Source organism: Schistocerca gregaria, chromosome X (genome assembly GCF_023897955.1).
Source record: "Schistocerca gregaria isolate iqSchGreg1 chromosome X, iqSchGreg1.2, whole genome shotgun sequence".
NCBI lineage: Eukaryota > Metazoa > Arthropoda > Insecta > Orthoptera > Acrididae > Schistocerca > Schistocerca gregaria.
The window spans coordinates 794,123,299-794,151,244 of NC_064931.1; the positions used below are offsets into that span (position 1 = coordinate 794,123,299).

General features: G+C 40.0%; 1 protein-coding gene across 3 annotated transcripts in view; it reads right to left on the minus strand.

Moving 5' to 3' along the window:
* LOC126299467 (leucine-rich repeat-containing protein 40-like) overlaps positions 1–27,946 on the minus strand; it is a 222,958-nt gene that overhangs the window by 111,346 nt on the left and 83,666 nt on the right. For all 3 annotated transcript variants that reach the window (XM_049991387.1, XM_049991388.1, XM_049991389.1), the window contains 2 exons: positions 19,407–19,610; positions 6,676–6,799 (listed from right to left, as the gene is read on the minus strand). In XM_049991387.1, the coding sequence (XP_049847344.1) occupies positions 6,676–6,799; positions 19,407–19,610 (328 nt within the window). The remainder of the gene's footprint in view (positions 1–6,675; positions 6,800–19,406; positions 19,611–27,946) is intronic.

Sequence of the window (27,946 nt, forward strand, 5' to 3'; positions counted from 1 at the left end):
AGGCTGCTCAAGGCATCAGTACACAAGAGAAATGACTCGCCAGGTCAGGAGCGGATGTGCTCAAGAGCACGAGATATGGCAGCCAGCTCTACAGTGATAACACGGCAGCCATCTGGCAAGGAGTGCAGTTCACGGATGTGCTCAAGAGCACGAGATATGGCAGCCAGCTCTACAGTGATAACACGGCAGCCATCTGGCAAGGAGTGCAGTTCAATATGTCCTCCATGAACATATGCAAAGCCTATGTGACCATCAGCCATCGAGCCGTTCGTGTAAACCACTTCATGGCCTTGGTACATGTGAAGAATCGAGAGGAAGTGATATCGGAGAGTCCGAGGGTTAGGACCATGTGAAATGTCCAGAAGAATCTGTGGCCTAGGTGTAAACCATGGAGGTGTATGTGAATGGACATCGAGGAGAGGTGGTAACAGGAAGGACCCCAGTTGAGACAGGAGGGACCAGACATGAATAAGTCCTGACCTGGGCTGCCACTGCAGGAGGATGGTTGGGAAAAGGAGACGGTAATTCAGATGTGTACGAAAACTATGAACGTGTGCAATGTAACTGGTGAGCAGTTGTGCACAACAACTGGTGAGAAAATTTAGAGAACTGGCATCTGAAGCTGATTGCACGAACGATTCAACTGCTTCCAATGTACATTTTACGCAAGGACCATGTAGGTAAGAGATATTTGGGCTTGTACGGAGGTATATAGACAGTCATTTTTGCTTTGCTCTATTTGAGAGTGGAACAGAAAAGGAAATGAGTATTAGTGGTACAGAGTACCCCTGCTAAGCACATATGGTGGCTCACAAATTATGTATGTAGATGTAGATGTAGATGGAGGTATTGTTTTTGTATGAAAAGCAATGATTTTTTCCTAGTTTCATGATTATTTCTGAAAAGTATGGTGTAATTATGATAATTCCTGGAGGGATGTGGGGCTCTCAACACACTTCAAATAAAGACAGCCCTGGTATCTTAATTATGCAAGTCCTGCAAAAACAAAGTTAAACAATTTAGGAGCATTTGAATTAGTCTAACCCAATAATGTAGTCCCATCAATTTTCCAATACAGCTCCTGATAAAAAAGTATACTGCGCAGCACTGCAGTTTCTCAGAAAATCTTATGGGCAATAACTGATCTTGGAACAGGCAAGGTCACTTCTTATTTATAATTGGTGACTAGTTTCAACTGCATCACCTTCAACCAAAATATCCATGGTAAGGTGCCTACCATGGCAGCGTTGATAACGTAATTCCTTAAACTAGAAACCTGCCAACAATGCAGAGTGAACAAGTTACGTAACGGAGAATGTTTCCAACTTGCCATTTCCTCCACATTCAATTCTTTCAATCCAATAATCAAAAATCTGTGGTAATTTGTAAATACACAGAGAGTATGTCTATTATTGACTTTCAATTGCATTTCTGATGTGTATATACAATATCATCACTTTATCAAAGCATCTCAAACAATTAACATCATAAAAAGTATACAGTCCCTGGTCAATTTATTAGATGCACTGCAGTTTTCAAGCAAATTTTGATTTATGTGTAACGATTTTTTTTAATGCATAAATTATGATAAAATGATTATGTGTAGTCTACCTGATAACTAAGGTGATATAACAAATAAATAAAATGTAGTATTTGTTGAAAACCTTTTATTTCAATAATTACAACAAAAATTAAAATATCGTGAAAGTGAAAACATTAGTTTTAATATCTTGTTGAGCCTCCTTTTGCAGTTATGAGAGCCTTAATACGACACTGCATGCTGTCGATGCAGGACTGTACTGCGTCCTGCATTTGTGAATGATGATGCCACACAAGGATGATCTTCTCTAAGGGCTGTGTTTTTGTTGTGATGACATCTTTTGCCACCTTCCCTTTCATTAGTTCCCACACATTTTCTGTGGGGTTCATGTCAGGACTATTACCTGGCCAGTCTAACAGAGGGATATTTTGTTCCTTCAGAAAGGATTTAACTGACCTGGCTGTGTGACAGGGAGCTCCAGCCTGCATAAAAATAAATAGTTCCCCATTCGGCAACTGAGCTGTGGTATAAACCGTTTTTGCAGGGCTTCCTTGTATTGGTCTTGCCTCATTATGTCTTTAACCACGTAAAGACATCCTGTACCCTTCACACAGATAACAGACCAAATCATCACCTTAGTTGCATGTTTTACGGTTTGAATAATACAATCGGGACGAAATTTTTCTCCTGTTTGACGGCACACATACTGAGATTTGTTAGTTAAAATTTCAAATGTGCTTTCAACGTGGAAGCTTACCTGTAAAAAATCAAGAAACATAAGTAATATACTATGAAAAATGTTCATAAGTTATATCATATCGTAAATAATAATTTTAAAGTTTAATTACCATCTCCAGAAGTCCACATCCATACCACACCAGTTTAGCCCACTTCTGATGCTTTGCTTTCATTGTGGATGTTAACTTTGGTTTTCTAGCGAGTCAACAGGCCTTAAAATCAATATTCTTCAACTTTCTGCAAAAAGTTCATTCAGATGCATTCACATTAGCCTCTTCCAGTTGAGATTTTATTGGTTTCATTGTTGCAAATCTGTTTTTTAGGCAAATTCTTTTGAGAAATCTTTTTGACTTGGAGTGAAACTTGGTTTTCTTCCACATTCATTCTTCCTTCTGAGGGCTCAGTTCTTCACCTGAATCAATTTTCTTCTTTACGCGCCTCACGCTAGCTTCTGACATTTACAACCTTTGTGAAATTTCCTGATTGGAATACATTTTATGTATTAACGAGAGCTTTGACCTCAGCTTTTTTACGTGGTGCAATGTCTCCTCTTTTACCCATTTTTAAAGGTCACAATTTCTAACATCTGGCTGTTAAACAATCATTTGTGATGTCAATATTATGAAATTGATAATCTTAGCGAACAAAGTATTACATCAGTTACACGCAAGAGCACCACTGAACAAGTCCTTTCCTGTACACTGTACTCTGCGCATTGATACCTACATTAAGTCAACAATCCAATGTCACACATCAACAACAGATACAAAATTCAAGAATGTCATAATTGTCCTGAGTAAACGTCATAAATTTTCTGATTAATCGCATTAAATATAGTACTCAACATGTAATTATTACAAATAACATTAAAAATGTGCAGTGCGTCTAATAATTTGACCAGGGACTGTAACTTTCGAATACATGATTTACCTTAAAATTAGTCAATCATTTTACATCTCTTTCAATGTACACCAGCAAATATTCTAAATAACATAAATCAAGAATAAGAGAGAGAATAAAAGCAGAAAAAAGAAACAGTCTCAGAAATACTTTAACAGAGAAAGAGCCACTATGTTGGTTACACACACCCATCTTTTCACAGAAGTTATCTGGTTACTCTTTCCCATAAGACACCGTCTACTTTTTACTGTACATAAATGTCTAATTTATCTTGTGTAATAATGGAACCAGTTCTATTATTTCAATTTTAATTCCATTGTTAATTGTGGCAAGTAACAGTCTTAGGTAAACAGTATTTACAAACTTTATTGCTTAGAGGTTTCTTCAGTTGCAGCATGTGCCATGAATGAAAAAAGAAAGCTATTAATAAGTTCTAGTGTCAAAAGTAATTTATGTTCAGTCTAAGTATATACTAACAAGTTATGAAATAAGATTGCTACTGACCATGTAGTGGATATGTCGAGTCACAGACAGGCACAACAAAAAGACTATTGAACAAGTAAGCTTTTGACCAAAAAGCCCCCTTCTGAATTAGACACACACACACACTCTCTCTCTCTCTCTCTCTCTCTCTCTCTCTCTCTCTCTCTCTCTCTCTCTCTCTCTCTCTCTCTTCATACCCATACCACTGAGTCTCGCTGCTCAGGCCAGCCTGAGAGCAAATGCGCTTGGTGGGAGAAGCAATCCGGGTGATGGGGTTAAGGAGGAGGCAGAGAGAGGGAGGAATAGTAAGGAAGTTATCAAGAATGGTAAAGTGCTGTTTGTAGGAGCATATAGGTGTGAGATGGAGAGAGGGTAGGGCAGCTAGGTGAATAGACGGAGGGCCACGAGAGGGGAGGGGAGGGGAGGGAAGGGCAGAGGAGGGAAGGGCAGAGGAGGGCAGGGGAGGGGAGGGGAGGGGAGGAGAGGGCAGGGGAGGGGTGGGGTGGGGATGGGAGGGGAGAGGTGGGGAGGGGATGGGAGGGGAGTGGTGGAGTGGGGAGGGGAGGGGAGGGGAGGGGAGGGGAGGGGAGGGGAGGAGAGGGGAGGGGAGGAGAGGAGAGGGGAGGGGAGGGGAGGGGATGGGATGGGAGGGGAGGGGATGGGAGGGGAGGGGATGGGAGGGGCGGGGATGGGAGGGGCGGGGAGGGGGGAGGAGGAGAGACGTGAGAAGACTGTGGGTGTGTTGGTGGAATAGAAAGCTGTGTAGTGCTGGAATGGGCACAGGGAAGGTGACAGGTGAGTAAAGGACAATGACTAATGAAGGTTGAGGCCAGGAGGGCCACGAGAACGTAAGATATATTGCAGGGGGAGTTCCCAACAACTGGGTGGTCTAGCTGTTTCTTGGCCATAGTTTATCGGTGGACATTCATTTGGACAGACAGCTTATTGGTTGTCATGCCCACATAGAATGCAGCACATTGTTTGCAGTTCAGCTTGTAGATCACATGCCTTTGATGGGATAGGTGATGCTTGTGATGGGAGTGGAGCAGGTGGTGGTGGGAGGATGTACGGGACAGGTCTTGCATGTACGTCTATTACAGGTATACGAGCCTTGAGGGAAGGGGTTCGGAGCAGAGGTTATGTAGGGGTGGGTGAGGATATTGTGGAGATTTGGTGGGTGGTGGAGTACCACTGTGGAAGGGATGGGAAAAGACAGTGAATAGGACATTTCTCATTTCAGGGTACGAGAGGCAGTCAAAACCCTGGCAGAGAATGTGAATCAGTTCTCCAGTCCAGGTTGGTACTGAATTGGCAGTGATGTGCAGTCCCTCTTGAAACGTACCAAAGATCTCACTGAGGCCTTCATAGACTGTAATTACACTCCCAACCTTGTACAGAAAAACCTCCTGTGCATTATCTCTCCAATCACACACCACCTTCCAAAGTCATACTGTCCCCCCACAGAGGAGCATTCCCCTTTTGACTCCGTATCACCCAAAACTGGGGCAACTGAATCACATTCTCCACCATGGTTTCAACTACCTAACATTGTGTACGGAAATGAAGAATGTCCCACCCCTTCCACAGTGGTATTCTACCACACACTGAACCTACACAACATCCTTGTCCATCTCTACACAACCTTCACATCCCTGTAATAGATCTAAATGCAAGACCTGTATCACACATCATCCCACCACCACCACCACCACCACCACATACTCCACTCCGGTCACAAGCATTACGTATTCCATCAAAGGCATGTGATCTACAAGCTAAACTGCAACCTTTATATTGTGTTCTATGTGTGCATGACAACTAACAAGCTGTCTGTCCACATGAACGGCCACCGACAAACTGTGGCCAAGAAATAGCTGGACCACCCAGTTGCTGAGAATGCTGCCCAACATGATGTTCTTCATTTCATTGACTGCTTCACAGCATGTGCTGTTTCGATCCTTCCTCCCAACACCAGCTTCTCTGAATTTTGCAGGTGGGAACTCTCCCTGCAATATATCTTTCATTCTAGTAACTCTCCTGGCCCCCCATTAGTCATTGTCCTTTACTCACCTATCACATTCCCCATTCCCATTCCACCACTACACAGCCTTCTATTCCACCAACTCACTCACAGTCTTTTTACTTCTCTTGTTTTCTACCTGCCCACCTCCCCCCCCCCCCCACCCCCCTTTCACTCTCCGTCTATCCTTCCAACTGCATCCAAGCCTCCCCCTTAACCCCACAAGGCAGACTGCTTCTTCCATTATGTGTAGTTGCTTGCAGCCAGAGACAGTGGTCGTGTGCATGGGAGTTGCAGTTTTGTGTGTGTGTGTGTGTGTGTGTGTGTGTGTGTGTGTGTGTGTTTTGTCTCATTCAGAACAAGACTTTTTGGCTGAAAGCTTTCTTGTATAGCTCTCGTTTTGTTGTGCCTGTCTGCGACTCAACATTTCCACTATATGGTGGATGGCAATTTATTCTTTTCATGATATTATCATTAATTCATTATTCCTTCCTGGATTTTCCTATGTATATATTAACATTTTAAAGAGTCAGTCAATTTCTATGATACAGGAATAGAAGCATTAACAATGATTACGAAACACCACATAAAACTATATGTACAAATACTTGAACACACTTGGAAAACAAGTATACAGGCTGTCCAACAAAAAACAGAAAAGCATGCATACACAGTTCTCTCTCTCTCTCTCTCTCTCTCTCTCTCTCTCTCTCTCTCTCTCTCTCACACTCACACTCACACTCACACTCACACTCACACTCACACTCACACTCACACTCACACTCACACTCACACTCTCTCTCTCTCTCTCTCTCTCTCTCTCTCTCTCTCTCTCTCTCTCTCTCTATGCATGGTCCCTTCTACCAAATATTTATTTACAGAATTTACAATTCATTCACAAACAACAAGCTGAGATTATGGGGGAAGTCATTAATGTTTTGTACAATGCAAAAAGAATAGTTATTGTGTAAATTCTACTTTGCACCATACTAACCAAGAAGATTGACAAGGTCTGGAGGAATCTCGGTGAGTTGATTATGAGATAGATCCAAAGATGTTAGATGTGTTAAAAAGCCAATTCCAGGAGGAAGGAATGTCAGACTGTTGAAGCTGAGGTCCTGCAAATAGCAGCCCACTGCAGTACTTACAGAAATTATGAAACCATCAGGAACTTCCAGATAAATAACAGAACAACACAATATATACACTATAAATGTTAAACAAAACAAAGCCAGATTAATTGGAAAAATAATACAAATACTACAAAATACTTCACCGAAGTGTCACAGATACTCCATTTAACAGTTTTCTCATAGCTTTACAAGATTCAAAGGCACCAGATGTTTGAACATTCACAAACAACATGCAAAAACAGGTTTTTCAAGTAATTGTCAAATCCACAAGGGAGACAGGTAAATAAGCAAAGTACACAAACACTCTCTCTCTCTCTCTCTCTCTCTCTCTCTCTCTCTCTCTCACACACACACACACACACACACACACACACACACACAAACAAGCAAAACATCATAAATGACAACATATTTAAGAACATGGCACCAATGAAAGTTTTGTTTCTGTTTTCGTTTTCACATAGAGTATTTGCTAAAACAATATTTGCCTTTCATTTACACAGTAGATGATTTGTTTCTTACCAAACTGTTTGGTTCCTTTGCCCCAAATAATAAACTCAACAGACAAACAAAATGTGATCTTTGATCCTGTGAACAACGAATTGAAAACTACATTTCACACTTTTTTACAATTTAATTATGAAGTTGTGAGCTGAAAGCTTCCATAAATTAAAGCACTTTACAGTTTATTAAATTTAAAAAATATAAAGACAATCTGCAATAACAGTGTGTGTGCTGCCAAGACATTTATAGCCAGAAGATGTAAACATGTAACTAGTTCCAGAATTAGTTAACCACAACCATCAGGATGCTTCCAACCTAAGAGTAGTACATGCCCTATGAAAACACAGCAAAGAATTTTGCAATAGAATTTAACATGGTCTCCCAGCCATGCATATGGCACTGTAACCTGACTCGTGCCTCTCATCTGCAGCTATTTATATGTGCAGCCAAAGGCAACTTCATACACACCACATCTCATCTGCTTTAGGTATTGTATTCTGCAACTGAGATATCTGTGATCTGAACTTGTCTTTGGATTGCTGTTAGGGCTCCACTAGTGATCCTGCTGTGATGTACTGTGCTGGGTTTCTGATTTTCAAAAGTGACTCTCATTGGACCTTTTACCTATACCACCAACTATGTTAGCTGTGCTTGTATTGGGACTTGGAAACAATAACCACTACATGTATTTGCTTACAAGTGGTTCAACAAATATCTTATCCATGGCAAGAAAATTGGCAATGAGATAAAAGGACTTCAAGTATGAATTAAAAAATACTTTAGTTTCTACAACAGCATGTACAACACTGCCATTAGCTACTGAAACAACAGCACTAGCAATGTGAACAGCAGCACTAGCAATGTGAACAGCAGCACTAGCAATGTGAACAGCAGCACTAGCAATGTGAACAGCAGCACTAGCAATGTGAACAGCAGCACTAGCAAAACTAATGATATAAAAAACAACAGCACTACAGCACCACCAGTGTTTCAACAATACCTTGATCGGGGAAATATCATAATGTATAAAGTACTTTGATAATATTTTTGTTACTGCGTCTATTTAACACTTATCAAATCTATGCAGATTTTCTAAAAAAAAAATGCAGGCAGCTGAGTTACACTGCACCTCATGCAAAAGCAAATTCTTCCAGGCACAAGTAGAGTAATTACACCACATGCTTTACAATCACAATGTCTGTCCTGTAGATAACCATTTAAAAGCTATTGAAAAGCTCCCAATATACAAAAATATCAAAGTGTCATTACTTTTCAGATTTGCAATACATTCATTCCACAATCAGCTAATAAATCCCAACCACTAAACCACTGATGAAAAATTGAAGGAAGTAAGTTTAGGGTGTCATGTCCCACTGCCAGTCATGAAAAAAGATGGAACAGTTCTCAAGTAGTTAGTAACTTGTGACTGGATCCACTCCATGTCTATAATTTATGCCTATCTCCTTGTAAAAGTGATCCACAGATGAATAAAACCTTTAACCATCACAGCCAATGCATCACACTGGGACAAAAAGTGGGGAGCAGGGGGGGGGGGGGGGGTCCTCTCATCATAAAAGAGCACTGAGGGGCATATGCTTCGAAGATGTTGAGACCTGATCAAACAAATGACTCCCGACTAGAGGAAGTGCTTTCAAAACTACATTTCATACTACCTTTCATAAGCCCATTTATGTAGAAAACAGCAGCAACAAATTTTCATTAACTACTGCACTTTGCAGTTTACAAAGGCAATGAGAGATACCTCTAAACTTCTAAGTCCCATATGCCAACCAGAAACTGGATCCATAAACATGAAGCTAGTTCCAGAGCGAGAGTACAACAGTGATGGAAATGCATATGCATATTATGGACACACGATGCAAACATGGAGCTAGTACTACAGTTAGCCAACCACAACAATAAAGTTGGCTCCAAACCGATGTTAGTACCTGCACCTGGTGAACACAGGACAGATGACGCAACAGAGTTTCATGCGGTCTCCAGGTAACCTGAGACATGGGGAGTGTAACTCCTCTGAGGATGCATATGCACAGTGTTCCATAATTTTTGTTACGGCTTCTAGGGACTGTAGAGAGGACTAAGTACATAATGTTTTGACAGGGCACTCATGTCCTGAAATGTACAGTATGGATAGAAAATAAGTTTGAAGATTGGATCACCTCCAAATCTCCCATTTCACGGTACAGTCTGTAATGGTAGAGCTATTCAGTGCATGTATCGAGAATGTTTGCCGGATTGTCACAGTATATCATGTATCATTTTTGTTCAACTACAACAATGACAGTGGCAACTTAGTACATTCACAATTAGCAGAGTAGTTGTGCTCCACAGATGCACTCTAGGTCCACAGCAGTGGAGCAGTACCTGTAAACAAACTTATTTTATCTCCAAATGATACATATCTGGACACAGGTTCCTTATCAAAACTTTATCTACTAAGTCCCCTATACAACCTCTATAAGCTTGTAACGTGAACTGTTGAACAGCCTTTAAGTGCAACTGAAAGCCGCTACAGACTCTTCATGTCCAATTCTTGCAGTACCTTATCTGCTTCAAATACTACATGCCACAGCTGATGTTGCTCAGACATGGACTTGTCTTTTTATCATATTTCAGGCTTTACTGGTGATCATGTTTTGGCACACTGTGCTGTGTTACTGGCTTTCAAGCGTACCTCTCACTGGACTGTTTGCCTACACTATTAATGATTACACCAGTGGAGTATTTAGACTAAAACACAATGATCACAACCAGTACTTGCTTGATAATGTTCTTATATACGTACTTGCCACAGCTAAGAAAAACAAGTTCAAAGTAAAAAGAACTGAATATCTGAAGAGGTCATCAATGTACTGACCCATTTTAATTTGTTACCCCTCTGTACACCCATGAATTTGACACATGGGGTTGATGAAATAACAAATAGTATCTATTTATGTAGTGCTTATGTCACTATTGTTTGTCTGGAATGGCACAAAATTCAAGAATTAGCTTTTTTTGTAAACCAATTAAAAACTTGTGAAAGTGTTCTTGGTGAACTTATAATGTAAAACTGGTATAAAATTACAAACATTTGACATCATCACCCATTTTCTTCGATCGGGAATGCGTCTGACTTGTCAAAACGATAACATCAATCAATACCTGTAAATGACATTGTGATACTCCCTTGTAACTTACCTGATCTGCTTATTCCCCTTTGGTGTTCTTATATCACTTTAATGTTCTGAATCGTGACTTGAGCTTTACGAGTTAGACTGATATTTGTTCAAGAATGTACACTACACTGCAGCACATAGTTTTCAATTCCTTCAAATTTGTTGAACACAATTTTATGATGATCAGCTTTTTAATAGACAGAAGTTTCAGTACTTGAACCACAATGGCACGCTACACTCATCAACAAACAATTGCACATTTCATTGGTGGAAGATTAAATCACAGTTACACAAATATGTTGCATATACATAATTCTTCCACATCAAACAATGGATAATCCAGCTTCCAGAGACTGTGGTTTTATATATGTCTGTATATGTGTGGATGGATATGTGGGTGTGCGCGAGTGTATACCTGTCCTTTTTTCCCCCTAAGGTAAGTCTTTCCATTCGCGGGATTGGAATGACTCCTTACCCTCTCCCTTAAAACCCACATCCTTTCATCTTTCCCCTTCCTTCCCTCTTTCCTGATGAAGCAACCACGGGTTGCGAAAGCTCAAAATTTTGTGTGTGTGTTTGTGTGTTTTTTTATTGTGCCTATCTACCAGCGTTTTCCCGCTTGGTAAGTCACGGAATCTTTGTTTTTAATATATTTTTCCCATGTGGAATATTTCTTTCTTCACACACACACACACACACACACACACACACACACACACACACACACACACACACACACAATTTTCCCACATGGGAAAAATATATTAAAAACAAAGATTCCATGACTTACCAAGTTGGAAAACGCTGGTAGATAGGCACAATAAAAACACACACACACACACACACACACACACACACACACACACACACACACACACACACACACACACAAAATTTCGAGCTTTCACAACCCACAGTTGCTTCGTCAGGAAAGAGGGAAGGAAAGGGAAAGGTGTGTGTGTGTGTGTGTGTGTGTGTGTGTGTGTGTGTGTGTGTGTGTGTGTGTGTGTGTGAGGGGAGGGGGGGGGGATGTCTAGTTTTCGCAAAGCCCTTGGCCAAAACCTCATTTTGTGGTGCCTATCTGCAGCTCAGTATCCCCACTATATAGTGAGTAGCAAATACCATTAATTCTCCCACATAATAGTTCATAGTTACATAGTACTCTAACATCGGCCACTTTCAGACCAATTATATTTTTCCACAAAAGGTTTACATAGTACTGTACAATTTTACTATTGAAATCTGACCAGTAAACAAATTAGCTGCACATTTTGATTGGTAGCAATCATGAGATGTTAAGAAGTTGGGTACTTAATGCAGACTGACTAACTCAACGAAGTTCACAAAGAAATTCACACATGGATGTTCCCAGTTTAACTACTGGGCACTGATTGACTAAATTATTGTTCTGCATAATTATTTATTGATGAGCACATGAATAACAACTAAAATATGTTATATTTTTGATTTTCAACAAGAAAGAAAGCAAAATTAATAGACATGAAATTACAATGACCAAAGGAGTACCGTATTTACTCGAATCTAAGCCGCACTTCTTTTCTGGTTTTTGTAATCCAAAAAACCGCCTGCGGCTTAGAATCGAGTGCAAAGCAAGTGGAAGTTCTGAAAAATGTTGGTACGTGCCACCACAACTAACTTCTGCCGTCGAATATACGTAGCGCTACACAGACATGCTTTGTAGGCACAAAGATACTGGTGCCAAAACCTCTACGTCAGTAAATAAATTAAAAACGTGGTAGACAAGCTTTTATTCTCCGCCCTGAGTTTTGACCACTGCATTTTCATACATTATCCAACGAAGTAAATACAAATTCCGTATTGTTCATCTTCGAATGTAGCAGACTTTCAATTTACTACGAAAATCCGACAGGCAAGACTGTTTGGGATGTTTGTCAATATGGCCAAGTCTATGTTCTGAATTTTTTCCTACCTGTGAGAAGAGATGATTGCTAATAGGAACCTGACGAAATGTGAATCATATGCAGTATTCTCTTCACCATAAGAAAGAATACGAATATAAACATTTTGCCACGTATTCTTTCGTGTTTGCTGCTATCTCATTTAAATCCCGTTTGCCTAATAAACTACGAAACGATAGTGTGAGACAACAGCAAACGCGGAAGAATATACATATCGTGTCATGTTTATATTCGTATTATTTTTATACCTAATAGTGATACAGTCAGAAATGAAGCACGGCAACTGACTAGATTTTTAAATCTAAGATGACTCTAATTTCTGTGCACAATTTGATGTACTAAGGAAGCGGCCGCAAAGATTTTGAAAGGGAGAAAAATGTTCGCCTAACTCTCGTTCAGAACATCTTCTACCATACACAGTCTATTATTTGGTTCTTGTTAATCATTATCAAAGAAAGCAGCAGTGTAAGTAAGAACAAACAGCAGTCTCTTGCCATTGTTTCGCTAATTAGACGATTCCTCTCTTTTTTTTATATACTGTAAGCGGCAGTAGTGTGCACAGAACCAAGCCGTGCCGCGAGCGGCTACAGGCCGTAAACACGCACTATCAGAATGCGACAAACAATGCATGACACAGTACAGTAATGCATTTTCAGCTTAGAGTGACGTGAACACATATAACAAATAAAACAGCACTTATCAGATCAAAGCAAAATAAGCAATCGTTTCAAACCAGATGAAGCACATGAAAAAGGAAGGGTACCTGTATAAATATGGACGGAGCGCCTGATGCATAGCAATGGCTACCTGGTAAAGCTTAACTGTTAAGCTTACGACTCGAACCAAACTACTGTAGCTGTATCGTCTTTCATTCGACCTAAATTGTGTCTCGTATTACATTGGACCAACTTTGTTTCGATTTGGAGGTGCGGCCTAAAACTTTTCTCTCCCCTTGAATTTCGAGTCTCAAATTTTACGTGCGGCTTAGATTTGGGATTTTTTTTTTCCTTTATTTTGAGTCTCATTTTTCAGGTGCGGCTTAGATTCGAGTAAATACGGTAAGTATGTTTATATACGGTTAGAAAATTATAGGAAATATGTATACTCTCATGGGAGTTCGCAAAAATCACCAAAACTGGCTAAAAATGAATTTTTCTGGATTGAATAATTAGTCAACAAACAAGTTTTCCTAGTGAGTGTGGGCATTTTTTTAATCACAAAAATCAGTGATGCGTGGTTCATGGTGTGGATTCCTGTAGTCATGTTCTAGTTCATGAACCACAGACAATGTATGAGTGGCCAAGTAATTGGTCCCGACAGTCGGGATACCAGTTACTTTGGAATAAGGCTGGGCATCTCGGACATATTCTGAGTTGTGGTCACCTTTGTGCTCATACGGCAAAGACTACCAAATCCACTGGTTAGTCCCTCAACCGTTAGGGGTAAAACTCAATGGAACTCGGGGCAAGTAAGGCTAGCAACCTGCTTCCCTGGTACTTTAAATATGATGCTGGCAACAATCAGAGCAAAATGCCTCGGACCTTTGGAGGTGACGCAGTCCCACCTCTAACTGACAAACCAGGGACTCCTAAGATACGATTCGGCAAACAAATTGTAATGAGATGGGGAGCTATTAATATCAATGTGGGCTACTCTGGGAAGAAGGTAGAGCTGGCAGAGGCTGCAAGTAAGATGGGTCTGGATGTTTTAGCTGTTAGTGACATTCGGGTAAGGGGTGAGAAAGAAGAGGAAGTGGGAGAATACAAGGTCTACCTGTCAGGAGTCAAAGCAGGAATAGCACAATGGGGTGTAGGGCTTTACATCAGGAAAGAAATGGAACCCAGCGTAGTTGCAATAAGGTATGTAAACGAACGACTGATGTGGATAGATTTGACAGTGTCTAGCAAGAAAATTAGGATTGTGTCAGTATATTCGCATCGTGAAGGGACAGATCAAGATAAGATGGATAGTTCTTATGATGCACTCAGTGATGTAGTTGTTACGAGTAAAGGACAAGGACAGTATTCTGCTCATGGGTGATTTTAATGCCAGGATTGGAAATCTGACAAAAGGGTATGAAAAAGTTATGGGTAAATTTGGAGGGGATATGGAGGCCAACAGGAACAGGACACAACTCTTGGATTTCTGTGCCCGTATAGGATTAGTAATCACAAACTCCTTTTTTAAACATAAGAACATTCAACGGTATACTTGGGAAGGCAGGGGAACCACATCTGTCATTGACTATATAATAACAGATTAGGAATTCAGGAAGGCTGTGAGGGACACACGTGTATTCAGGGGATTCTTTGATGACACTGATCATTATTTAATCTGCAGCGAAATTGGTATTGTGAGGCTGAAAGTGCAGGAGGTCATGTCCATATGTAGGAGGATGAGAGTGGAGAAACTTCAGGATAAGGAAATCAGGCACAACTACATAACAATGATCTCAGAAAGGTACCAGTTAGTTGAATGTCATTGGAAAAGGAATGGACAAGGTACAGGGACACAGTACTAGAAGGGGCTAAAGAATGTCTTGGAACAGTAGTGTGTAAAGGTAGGATGAAGCAAACAGCATGGTGGAATGACACAGTCAAGGCAGCCTGTAAAAGGAAAAAGAAGGCGTATCAAAAATGGCTACATACTAGAACTCAGGTAGACGGAGAAAGTTATGTTGAAGAAAGAAACAAAGCCAAACAGATAATTGCAGCATCCAAGAAGAAATCTTGGGAAGACTTTGGAAACAAGTTGGAGACTGTGGGTCAAGCTGCTGGAAAACCATTCTGGAGTGTAATTAGCAGTCTTTGAAAGGGAAGTAGGAAGCAAATGACAAGTATTTTGGACAGGTCAGGAAAACTGCTTGTGAATCCTGTGGATTCCTTGGGCAGATGGAGGGAATATTTTGAAGAGTTGCTCAATGTAGGTGAAAATACGATCAGTAATGTTTCAGATTTCGATGTACAATGGGATAGGAATGAGGATGGAAATAGGACCACATTTGAGGAAGTGGTGAAAATGGTCAATAGATTGCAGTGCAATAAAGCATCTGGGGTGGATGAAATTAAGTCGGAACTCATCAAATACAGTGGAATGTCAGGTCTTAAATGGCTACACAGGATAATTGAAATGGCGTGGGAGTCGGGACAGCACACCAATCTTTAAACATGGAAACAGAAAAGATTGTAACAACTACAGAGGTGTCTCTTTAATCAGCGTTGTGGGTAAAATCTTCTCAGGTATTGTTGAAAGGAAAGTGCGAGTATTAGTTGAGGACCAATTGGATGAAAATCAGTGTGGGTTTAGGCCTCTTAGAGGTTGTCAGGACTAGATCTTTAGCTTACGGCAAATAATGGAGAAGTGTTATGAGTGGAACAGGGAACTGTATCTATGCTTTATAGATCTTGAAAAGGCATATGACCGGGTTCCTAGGAGGAATTTATTGCCTGTTCTACGAGATTATGGAATAGGAGGCACACTTTTGCAAGCAATTAAAGGTCTTTACGTGGATAGTCAGGCAGCAGTTAGAGTTGACAGTAAATTGAGTTCATGGTTCAGAGTAGTTTCAGGGGCAAGACAAGGCTGCAACCTGTCTCCACTGTTGTTCATATTATATATGGATCACATGTTGAAAACAATAGACTGGCTGGGTAAGATTAAGATGTGTGAACACAAAATAAACAGCCTTGCATATGCGGATGACTTAGTTGTAATGGAAGATTCGATTGAAAGTTTGCAAAGTAATATTTCAGAGCTAGATCAGAAATGTAAGGACTATGGTATGAAGATTAGCATCTCCAAAACGAAAGTAATGTCAGTGGGAAAGAAATATAAATGGATTGAGTGCCAAATAGGAGAAACCAAGTTAGAACAGGTGGACAGTTTCAAGTACTTAGGATGCATATTCTCACAGGACGTCAACATAGTGGAAGAACTGGAAGCGAGGTGTAGCAAACTAATGCAGTGAGTGCTCAGCTACGATCTACTCTCTTCTGCAAGAAGGAAGTCAGTACCAAGACTAAGTTATCTGTGCACCGTTCAATCTTTCGACCAACTTTGTTGTATGGGAGCGAAAGCTGGATGGGTTCAGGTTACCTTATCAATAAGGTTGAGGTTACAGATATGAAAGTAGCTAGGATGATTGCAAGTACTAGTAGATGGGAACAATGGCAGGAGGGTGTCCACAATGAGGAAATCAAAGAAAAACTGGGAATGAACTCTATAGATGTAGCAGTCAGGGCGAACAGGCTTAGATGGTGCGGTCATGTCACACGCATGGGAGAAGCAAGGTTACCCAAGAGAGTCATGGGTTCATCAGTAGAGGGTAGGAGGAGTTGGGGCAGACCAAGGAGAAGGTACCTGGATTCGGTTAAGAATGATTTTGAAGTAATAGGCTTAACATCAGAAGAGGCACCAATGTTAGCACGGAATAGGGGATCGTGGAGGAATTTTATAAAGGGGACTATGCTCCAGACTGAACACTGAAAGGCATTATCAGTCTTAAATGATGATGATGATGAATCAGTGATGTGGAACTATGAGACTGAATTTTGTAAATAATCACCAGTTAAGAACAGAACATTCTGGAATATGAAAACTTAAATTATGAATAACTTTTTAAACAGAATATTTTAGAAAAAAAAAACGGATGTTTACTAAGAAGATAAGGACAAGGGCTTAAACTGAGGTATAAATACATCAGTCAGAGCCCTCTATTAGCTCACTCCAAATTCCATCTGTGTGTTATAGAAGCACTTTAAATTAAGAAAATTTATTTTAGCAAATTATTTCCAAGTAATTTAACTACAAAATTATTGTTTGTGATTGAGAAACTATATACTGAACAATTAATTCTGATTTACTAGGGCCTGAATATGAAATTAACTACTTTCTGTATTTGTGTGACGTGTGTTCTCCAGAAAATGTGATCAAACACAGGAAAAAAATTTTTTTCACTGTTTCTCAGACAATGATTTTCTTTCCCAAATTGTTCAAAGCTTACCTGGAATACGACAAACCATACGCAACAAGTTCACCATGAACATTTCACACAACCAATCTGTAACAGATCTCTTTCCTGGTTAAATTATAATGCTGTACAGCTATTGTGTCTGATATATGTATATGATTACGCATTGTTTGTTAATACATGTGTGTGAACAACAAATATCATAGTTCTTTAAAAGTCTCTTAATTATTCTAATAGACCTTTTAGGGTAGTCAAAAGTAAGAGTGCAGCAAGTATGAACAATGTAGGATGACATATTCCACTTTCATTCACAGTGATTTTACAGTTTCTCCTTTAGAGCTACCATTTAAAGTGTTTTCTTTGGATATAATATTCCAGACATGCAAGTGGTGTGCTATTTGACACCATAATATCTTAGTTTCCATAGCAAAAATGTATGATATACACATCAAAAACTTTAGCAATGGTGAGAGAGGTTGACAGGAACATTGAAAACCCTTGCCGGCAGCCATCTGACACTCAAAGAAAGAAGTTTTAATTCTGACGAGAATCCACTTAGGAACCTCCCAGCACTGGCTTTCACACCTAAATATCAGTACAACCGAAAATGTAATGGTAAAAGTAGGTGGATAACAGCTCACACAGAGGTGCATAAGCCAATACATCGTACCTTAAAAAGTAATCTCTGCCATAATCTTATCTGCCATGATTCACAGTTTACAGAATAAGATTTAAAAAAGAATGAGGTGGCACTCCAAGAACAAGGGGAACCACTAATCTGTTATGCTGAAACATGAGGGACTCCAAGCTGCATGCTTTCAAAAACTTTTCTTCACATATGGAAACACATCATACAGGAAACAAGTTATTTTAAATGCAAAATCCTCAATGTGAGAATATGGTACACTAACCTTACTACTTAGCTATGTATAATAAAGTACAAGTAAATGAGGCATCAGGTTTCAATTCACATGTTATTTCTAAAACAGCTATTTGCCAGATAAGATGCTATAATCTGTGTAGTCTTCTAGATTTAGTGTCATATAGCATTAAAACGACACTTGGTAACACCAATTCCAAGATTAAATTGGGATTAGCACGTATAAAGAATTAAATCTAACAGTCTCATAAAGCCGTATGAGCAAGTGCTGAACAAATCAGATAAGTGAAATCAAGAGTGGTTTTTATGCGAGTTATCTTCAAGCAAGCACCAAGAAAACCAATTGCCAAAAATGTCACATCAGTCTAGGACATGAGTCAGTTAAGGTCTGGACATTGCATATGAACTCACACACAAACCATTAAATGCATATCAGTCAGAATGAATAGATGACAATTTATCTGTTTTGCTCAACACTTCCATCTCTTGGTTTTACCTTATTAGGAGCTATATATGACATGACATTTTTATTAGTAAAACTTAATCTCACTATAATAGAATGGGTTAATGATATTTTGTTGTAACAATATAGCAACACGAAAACAGCTAACATTTGATGGGAAAAGACTAGAATCCCTCAAGTTATTTGCTTTATACAAGGCAGAAAGTACCCATGACACGTTACACTCACAGTGTCATCAGCATCTCATCATGGGCAGTAACATCAATCACAATAGTCACATACAACATGCAGATAATTAAAAAAATGAAGAGAACTTTGGAACTTGTTACATGAACCTGTTGTAAATTTCATAAAAATGTATGCAGTTATGTAAGAAGTGTGTGTGACGTCAAGAAGGATACCTCACACAATAAGTACAATTCATGATTTAAGAGTGTATTCACTGTCAGGTGCAGATTGTAACAGATACTCAGAAAAATAAACAACACTATATATCCACTACTTAAAAATAACAAATTAAAAAAGAAAGTAAACACAGATTATTGATCATTAGTATTTCCAATATGAGGACTGAACTATCATTTAAAACTGTAAAATGAAGCTGCAGAGATTTTGTAGAATTTGAAGTAGCAATAAGGATCAATCATATAAGCTTACCAAAGTTTGAAGCATATTTAAGCATGCAATATCAAATGGAATGCTCTCAAATTCATTACGTCCTAAATTTAAAACCAGCAAACTCTTCAAATTTGACATCTCTTCAGGTACGGTCTTCAGCTTATTGTTGTCAAGATACAGTTCCATCAAATTGCGCAGCATGCCCATTTCCTTGGGGAGTGACTGCAGACTGTTGTACGAAAGCTGCAATTAAAAATGATGTTATGCCTTTGTTCATGTCAAGTTGTGCAAAACATGAGGACTGCTGGCAACTGTGTCTATTACAAAAAAAGTAATGCACATTCGAAAAAGGTGATCAATGAGACTTAAATGGAATACAAAGCCAATTTTCAGTAAACATAACCCATTAAATGATTAAACATAAAAGAGGAATCATATTGTATCTTGCATAAAGGACTCAGCTACATCTATTGTTGAACAGTAGTGATTATTTTTATGAAGTAAAATACTGTTTCAGTTAACTAGTGTTTTAATTAAAAGGAAATGACCCAATATATATTAATGTGCAAACAAAATATCTCACCACAAAGGAGTCATCAGAAAAGTGCAAAATTCAGCCAACATACGATTACTGTGCAGATAAACAGTGTATGTTGCAGACCAACAAGAGGTGGTCACCAACTGTGGCTCACAAATTTAGTAAAAATTTTGCAAAAAAATTCAGTGTCATAATCAAAATAAAGTGTACAAATATTTTGGCCTTTGGCTCTAAAGGCTGTAATTTTGGAGGAAATCAACATATCAGTGTTGGCCAAGTCCTAATGACTAACCACATGGTGAGCCAGTCTTGTGGGCTCTGCAGTTATTATTATTATTATTATTATTATTATTATTATTATTATTACTATTTTAATGTGGGTTCAAGTCTAGTGGTTGATTTTGACAAAAAAAAAAATTACATAAAATATACTTTTTGGAGAATTTAGAATTTCACATTTCTAAATAGTTTTATTCACTTTATATGGCAGAAATTATAAATATCAATGATCTCCATGTTTTCATTTCATTAGAAGTTAGATTAAAACAATTTGAAAATTACAGATAACAACAAACCTGAATTTGTGTATTATAATAAAACTGAACTGCATTATTTTGAGCAAGGGAGGCCACTCATAGAATAGCAGAAGCACTAAGATGGCAACAGGCACAGACTCCAGCTCAAGAAATAAAAATTATAAAACCTACGCCTCTGCTATATAGTGAGTGTTTTTTACCCCCAAATATTTACATCCTCCTCCTCCTCCTCCTCCTCCTCCAATGACAAAATATCTGCCTGAAATTTCATCCAAATTTGAGACCCATAATGTGTTTGCCTTTGTAAGCCAACTATCATCATACCCCTTCAATCAATTTTCTTTGTATCAAGACTCGAGTCCAAAGAACTGTCTGCAGAGTTCCAGAAATATTCCTTGGTTCCAACATATGACACTTCCCATATTGGGTAAAACCTCTTACTGTAAGAAGTACTGTCACATATGGGTTGTTGAGGTTGTTATTGCTGAACCCCATTTTCTGCACTCTGATCTGTGATTTGGACATGGTCCACCAACCTATTTCACTTATATTAACTGTTGATTATCACCACTTAGCCCATCACTAACAAGACTTATCCCATATGCAACTCAAAATCTGACAGACAACAGGTAAGTCTGTGTTGTGAAGAGCATTTGCACAGGCCAAGTAATCCAAAAAAGGCATTGTCTTACTGGAATGCACAAGGAGAAATGTGGTGAAGCATGGACAGAACTCTGCCCCTTGCATATTCTCAGATATTCACGTTCTTCAGCAGCACATTATTCGTAATAGTCTAGCCAACAACAAAACTTAAAAAACAGCACCTCATACCTGATTATCAGATTAGTATGGCATACCAAAAAATATACAGGAGCAGACTGCTCAATAACTGTCTCAGAAATAATTTCTATTTCAACCCAAGGTAAGAGAAATCAGTTCCACAGTGCAAATGCCATGTAACTATCTATATTAATGTTGCAAGTGCACTTAAGAATCAGTGTTTGAGGAACGTATTCCAGCATGGAAAAAGAGCCATTATGCTAAGGGGACAGCCCATGCTGTCTTCAATGGTCGCAATTTTTATGAACTACAGGTATCCTTAACAGAAACTGCTACAAATGGGCAGTTGTGGAGACCAAACACATGTTATTCTTTCAGGATACAGTGGTACTATAGTACAATGAGGAAACTGGTTTTATGTGGTCAGTGAAAACGTCGTCAGCAGTGCAGACCTATTTACCAAAGAATAGCACTTACAGTCAACACCCCTAGTTACTTACAACATGAAAAGAATAGATTGCTACTCGCCACATACAGAAGGCATTGAGATGCAGTGAGGCACAGGACAATGAATGCTAGAAATGTTAAACTTTCAAACTACGTCCCTCGTAAGTACAAAATACACGCACATTCACACAAGCACAACTCACACACACATGTCCAGTGTTGTCTCTGGTCACATCTCTGGCCACTAAGTCCCAACTCTTGGCAGCAAGCAGCAAGTTGGACCTTCACGCCCGGGGATGGCAGTGGCCATGTGTGTGTGTGTGTGTGTGTGTGTGTGTGTGTGTGTGTGTGTGTGTGTGTGTGTGTGCGCGCTTGTTACTTATGATGAAGGACACAGTCTGAAAATTGGACATTTCTAGCATTCTTTTCATTGTGCCTGTCTGCTCCTCAGTGCCTCCTCTATGTGGTGATTAGCAATCCATCCTTTCCATAATGTCCTCAATTATCTGTTAGATATATTCCAATCTCTGTCTTCCTGCTACAGTTTCTACTCTCCCACTAGTATTAAGGAAGCTATTCCTTGTCGTAACAGATGTCCTAGCATCCTGCCCCTTCCTTTCGTCAGCATTTTCCACATACTCCTCTCTTCAGCAATTCTGTGGAGAACCTACTCATTTTTTTAGTCCTCTTAACTTTCACCACAGTCATACAGCATCACATCTCAAAAACTTCACTCCCCTTCTTTGCCTGGATTTCCGCAGTCCGTGATACACTTGCACACAATGCAAGGCTCTGAATGTCCAATCTTAGAAATTTCTTTTATGTCTTCTTGCTTCATCTACCATGTGTTATTTTACTTCCAAGTAGCTGAATTCCTTCAGCTTTTGGCCTTAGTAGCCTCCTATTTTGATGTTAATTCTACTGTCAATCTTGTTATGATGCTATTCAGTAACTTTTCTGTTCTGAAGAGCCAAATATTGCATCCTCACTGTAAAGGATAAATGGGTGCAGGGTAGCCAAAAGACCTGTAACTTTTGGAATTTAGACAGGCAAGCAAAAGGGTTGTTGACACAAGTACACTTTAATCTATAAGGTATGGTCTCTCAGACTGCATGAAAATTTTCAAACTCGCTTGAGGTAAATTCTGGCAGAATGCTTATACACTTTTCAGACTGTCCTTAAATTGCCAATGCTATAATTTTTTGCCATTGGCTGCATTATTGTCTTCTTTGTTTGTTGTTGACATATGTTACTGACATCCGCTGAGTCTCCTAGAATATATCTCATGATCTACATATTTGTTTTCTGCAGTATAGTACTGCATACTTTATTTCTGTGCCTATTGGGTGCAGTTTAAAACACTAGAGTTTAGTTTTATGTGCATATTTACTTGTTACAAATGCTATAATTTTTCAGAATTTAAAATTCGGTTCTCTAACAATTAGTTCATATGTACTATTTAAAAAAACACAAAAGCACGTGACGTTCTGTGATAAAAAGTTAAATACTGCAGGCATTATTTAGTGCAACAAAATCAACAAGAAGTATTCAAAAAAACACTTAAATAACTGTGCAATTAATTGATATGTAATTTAAATTAAAAATTTCAAATGAATTGTGCTTTAAATCTCACATTAAACCTAGGGGAGCTAGAAACCCCACCCCATAGTACAGGTTACAAAACATTCACCCCATGAGTTAATGGTTAAATGAATAAATTTTACTCAACTTGTGAATGAAGAAGTGCTACACTGTTAACTTGTGGTAGATGCAGCAAGCTATAAGCAGAGACCTGACATGAGCATGTGTCTATGTACACTGAATGTTTGCTATTAACAACTCTGTGTAATGTTCAGCACCAACTAGTGACGCAGAAGTGATCTTGACTAGAAGTAATCTTGAATTAGAAGACTGGTACTCAGATACTCATCATTTATAACACCATCCTGGATGTCTTCGTTGGTCAGCGGCCCGGAGAATCTTCATTGGTGGCAATGTTCAAAGCATTGCTCACAGTGCCCACAGGAATCTTGGAGGTACTTGTTCCGGCAGTATCAATATGATACAATACTACAAATCTCATTTCTGCTACTCCTCAATCACTTTTATCTTTCTTCAGTTCTCTCTCAACTCACACTATCTGCTCTGCAGACTGATCATTCCATTCAACATGTCTTATAATACTTCATTACTTTCACTGAGAATTGCAATGGCATCAGTGTAGCTTATCACTGATATCCTTTCACACTGAATTTTAATCTCACTATTGAACCTCTCTTTTATTTCCACCGTTGCTTCTTTGATGTTTGAATTGAACAAGAGAGGAGAAAGATTGCATCCCTTTCTCACAAGCTTTTTAAGCTGAGCACTTAGTTCTTGGGCTTCCATTCTTAGTGTTCATACTTTGTTCTTGTTCATATTGTAAATTATAAGTTTTCCCCTCTAGTTTACACTATTTTCTGAAAAGTTTGAATATCTTGTAACATTTTACATTGTTAGACACTTTTTCTAGGTTCAAAAGAGTCGCTTCCATTATCTAGCACAACTTCAGAACTGCCCCTCTCAAGTCTATCTTTTCCAAGCTCAACTGAAAGTGACCCAACAGATCTTCAATCTTATTTTACAGTCTTCTGTGTGTTATTCTTGTCAGCAACATAGTTGCAGATCCTGGTAAGTTGATCATGTGAGAGTTTATGCATTTATACACTACTGCTATATTCGGGATTACATAGATGATATTTTTCTGAAAGCTTGATTGTACGTATCCAGGCTCACAGTTTACACACTCCAACTATCATTCAGTCATCACAGGAGGATAATTATGGTGGTGGTAATGATATTATAAAGGATAAATTTTATGTCTTTGCATGGTAGCAAGGACACTGCAAGTGAACACCAGTTCCCAGTGACAATAGTTAACAGTACATAATATGGTACGGCAATACTGACAGCTCTTCTGAATCTGGTTGACACCTGGCACAATACTGTGACATGGGTGCAGCTGGCTCACAGTGATGCTCAGGAGGGCACAGCATGCAAACAGCATTGGGGCAAGAAGGGCGCGACTGTCAGCATTGGTAGCTCGATGATGGAGATGTTGCTGTAGGCAATGGCGGCATTGCAGATGTTTGGCAATTGACTTTGTGGCGAGAGGGTGAGCCACCCAGTGAATCTGGCAGCACCAGTAGCCTGACGAGCTGGCAGTGGCAGCGGCAGCCATCAGTGTCAGCTGGGAGGTGATGGTCTACCAGTGGGACAGTCCATGATGCGAGGATACTGACCGAGTGCATGATTGTAGAACTGGTGATGATGTCGGTAGGCATTAGGAACCAAAGGTAGTGACAGCCTCAACCAATGGTGGCCCCCGAGAACATAGCAAAACAGGCAGGCCAGGGTATGATAAGGCTCTGACTGGTGGGCTGCATGTGGCCGGCATAACTGCCTGGCTTGTAGCCATGTCATAAGATGTTAGGAGGGACACCTGCAGAATTTTAACAAGAGCCCCACTGAGCAAGTTCAACATCAGCTCAGCAGAAGGGAAGGCTATGCAAGGCTTGATAGCAGACAAAGAACCCGTCATTTTACCTGCCGACAAGGGGAACGCCACCGTCGTCCTCTCACTAGTTGAATACAACAGCAAGATGGAGGCACTGCTAGAACGATCCTGCCTATCACAAACTAAGAGGGGATCTGACTGGCAAAATCCAGAGAAAAACATTAGATCTTCTCAAGAAGAGTTCTATTCCTTCTAAAGTGACCAAAAGCCTATGCCAACAGGCTGCAGTTTCCAAAGACTGTACAGCCTACACAAGATACACAAGGATGGGACTCCTCTTTGCCAAGTAGTGAGCAACATTGGAGCCCCTACTTATTTTATGGTCAAACATCTTACTACACTGTTGAGGCCCCTCATAAACTGTGATCACCATATCCGAAATTCAGAGGCCTTCATGGGTACCTGAAGACACTTAAGCTACAAGCATCAGATATTTGGGTTAGTTTTGACGTTATCACCTCTGCAGGATTCTTTAGAGCTTATCAGCAGGCAGTTTTAGAAAGACATTGTGGTATTATTTAAACACATGCTTACCTCAACTTATTCCTTATTCAATGACCAGTATTTCGAACAAGTGGACAGTGTTGCCATCGGAAGTCCTCTGCCTCCCATGGTGGCCAACTATTTTATGGAAGACAGGAAAAAACACTGCAGTCGGAAAGTCTCAAACCTTCCTGTTTCTGGCGGTATGTAGACAATAGTTTTGTGGTGTGGCCCTGCAGAATAGAGACATTACCTGTGTTTCTCTGGCATCTGAACGTGCTCCATCCCAATATATAGTTCACAATGGAGATGGAAAAGGATGGCACATTACCATTCCTGTATATCACAGTGAGAAGAAAAGCTGTTGGTACACAGCATCTATTGCAAATCAGCTCATACGGAGCTATATTTGCAGGCCACAAGTTGCCATCATCCTAAGCAACGCAGTAGTGTCCTATACTCTCTGGTGCATTGAGCACATGTAGTCTTAGATCTGACAGTCAACCTCAGGAGCTACAACACCTGAGAACAGTATTCCAACAGAATGGATATTTCGATAGGCAGATACCCCATGCATTCCGTCCTAAGCAAACCCTAAGCAGAGATGTAAATAAAGATGTGGAGGCGCCCACTGCAACAGCGTTCTTGCCCTATTTTGGCGGCATGTCTTCGGGACTTGAAAGAATCCTCAAAAAGCACAATGTCAAGTGTATTTTCGGCCACCAGCAAAATTGAAGAATTTATTATGCTCGGTCAAAGATGACCTTGGCCTTAAAAAATGTGGTGTGTATAAAATCCCACACCAATGTGGAAAACCTTATATTGGACAGACATGCTGAACCGTGCAAGAAGGTTGCATCGAACACCATCGTCATACATGCCTGGGGCAACCTGATAAATCATAGGTAGCTAAGCATTGCCTCGATGCATTGTATGCTTTACGAACAGACAGAAATTTTATCCACGGCGTCATCTTTCTTGTTAAGGAAGCCATACATATCCGTATGGTGGACAACTTACCAACAGGGATGCACGTTTTCAACTAAGCGCCACCTGGAATCCAGCACTGGCTTCCATTAAATCAAAACAGGGAAAACAAGAACTTCCAATTCATCACGTGACGCAATGTGCAACTGAGATTTAGTTCAGACTTTAACCACAGGAGCATCCGGCAGCACAGTCATTGTCCATAGTGCACGCATGGATGGCCTTTCTGTGGCTCCCTGCTGGGGGCGCCGCTTTCCTCCAGCTATGAGCGTCTTCTTGGACACGCATATTGCCTACTCTCAGCATGATAAATTTTGTCACTGCCATGCGATTACAATCAGTCGTACCTTGCAGCAGTGACAGCAGCAGTTACCACCACCTGAAGATGTCGAGCAGTTGCATCAATGAAATATGCTGCGAGTTACACAATACGATCCAGCAGCAAACTTGAGAAGCGTATTTGCAACAGTAAAGTTATTCATGGAACCTAGAAGCAGCAGTGCAGCACCAGGTTGGAGTCAAACCACATCCAAAGTCGGGTGTTGTCCAATGAATTGCACAGTCAACAGCTTCGCAACTGTGCTTGTGATGACAGGCTGCATGTGCTCAGGCAGAATCAGCCTGAAGGGAGTATTACAGCCCAGTTGCCCACAGTAGTTCTACCATTCCAGACAATTTGGTGTGGCAAAATGACACCACTGATAGTGTGAAATTAGCAGGGGGCAGCAGCATTTACGCCTGCACAAATCAGCTTGTCATCATCCAACAGAAGGGCATTTATGTGATGTCAGGTCTGCATTGTTCAGCGCCACACCAATGAGGTGTATGCATCTGTTGTCGCCAGAACCCAGGGTGGTCCCACACTTTGCCACCTTACCAGTAGTATGACATTAGGGTCCAGCCACACTTGCCCTCAACAGGGCACCATCACCAGGGCATCAACAGAAGAATACTATGCTCTGGGTCCTGGAACATGATGCAGCCCAATGTCCAGCAACCATAGCTGCCCATCACCCTGCAATGCAGAGAACACGAGAGATTCTTTCCTGCCGCTGTCAACACACTGCCTACACACTAGAGATACCAGCTTAATGCTCTGCCTCCCAAACAGCTTGTGTACACCAATTGCTGTACCTCATCGCCTGCAGCCACAGCACTTGAATATTACAAGATAACACTGGACCACGTCAGAGAATAGACTGCACTCAGGAGACAGTCTGAACTGAATAATTTATGTTGGTAAATAACGCAA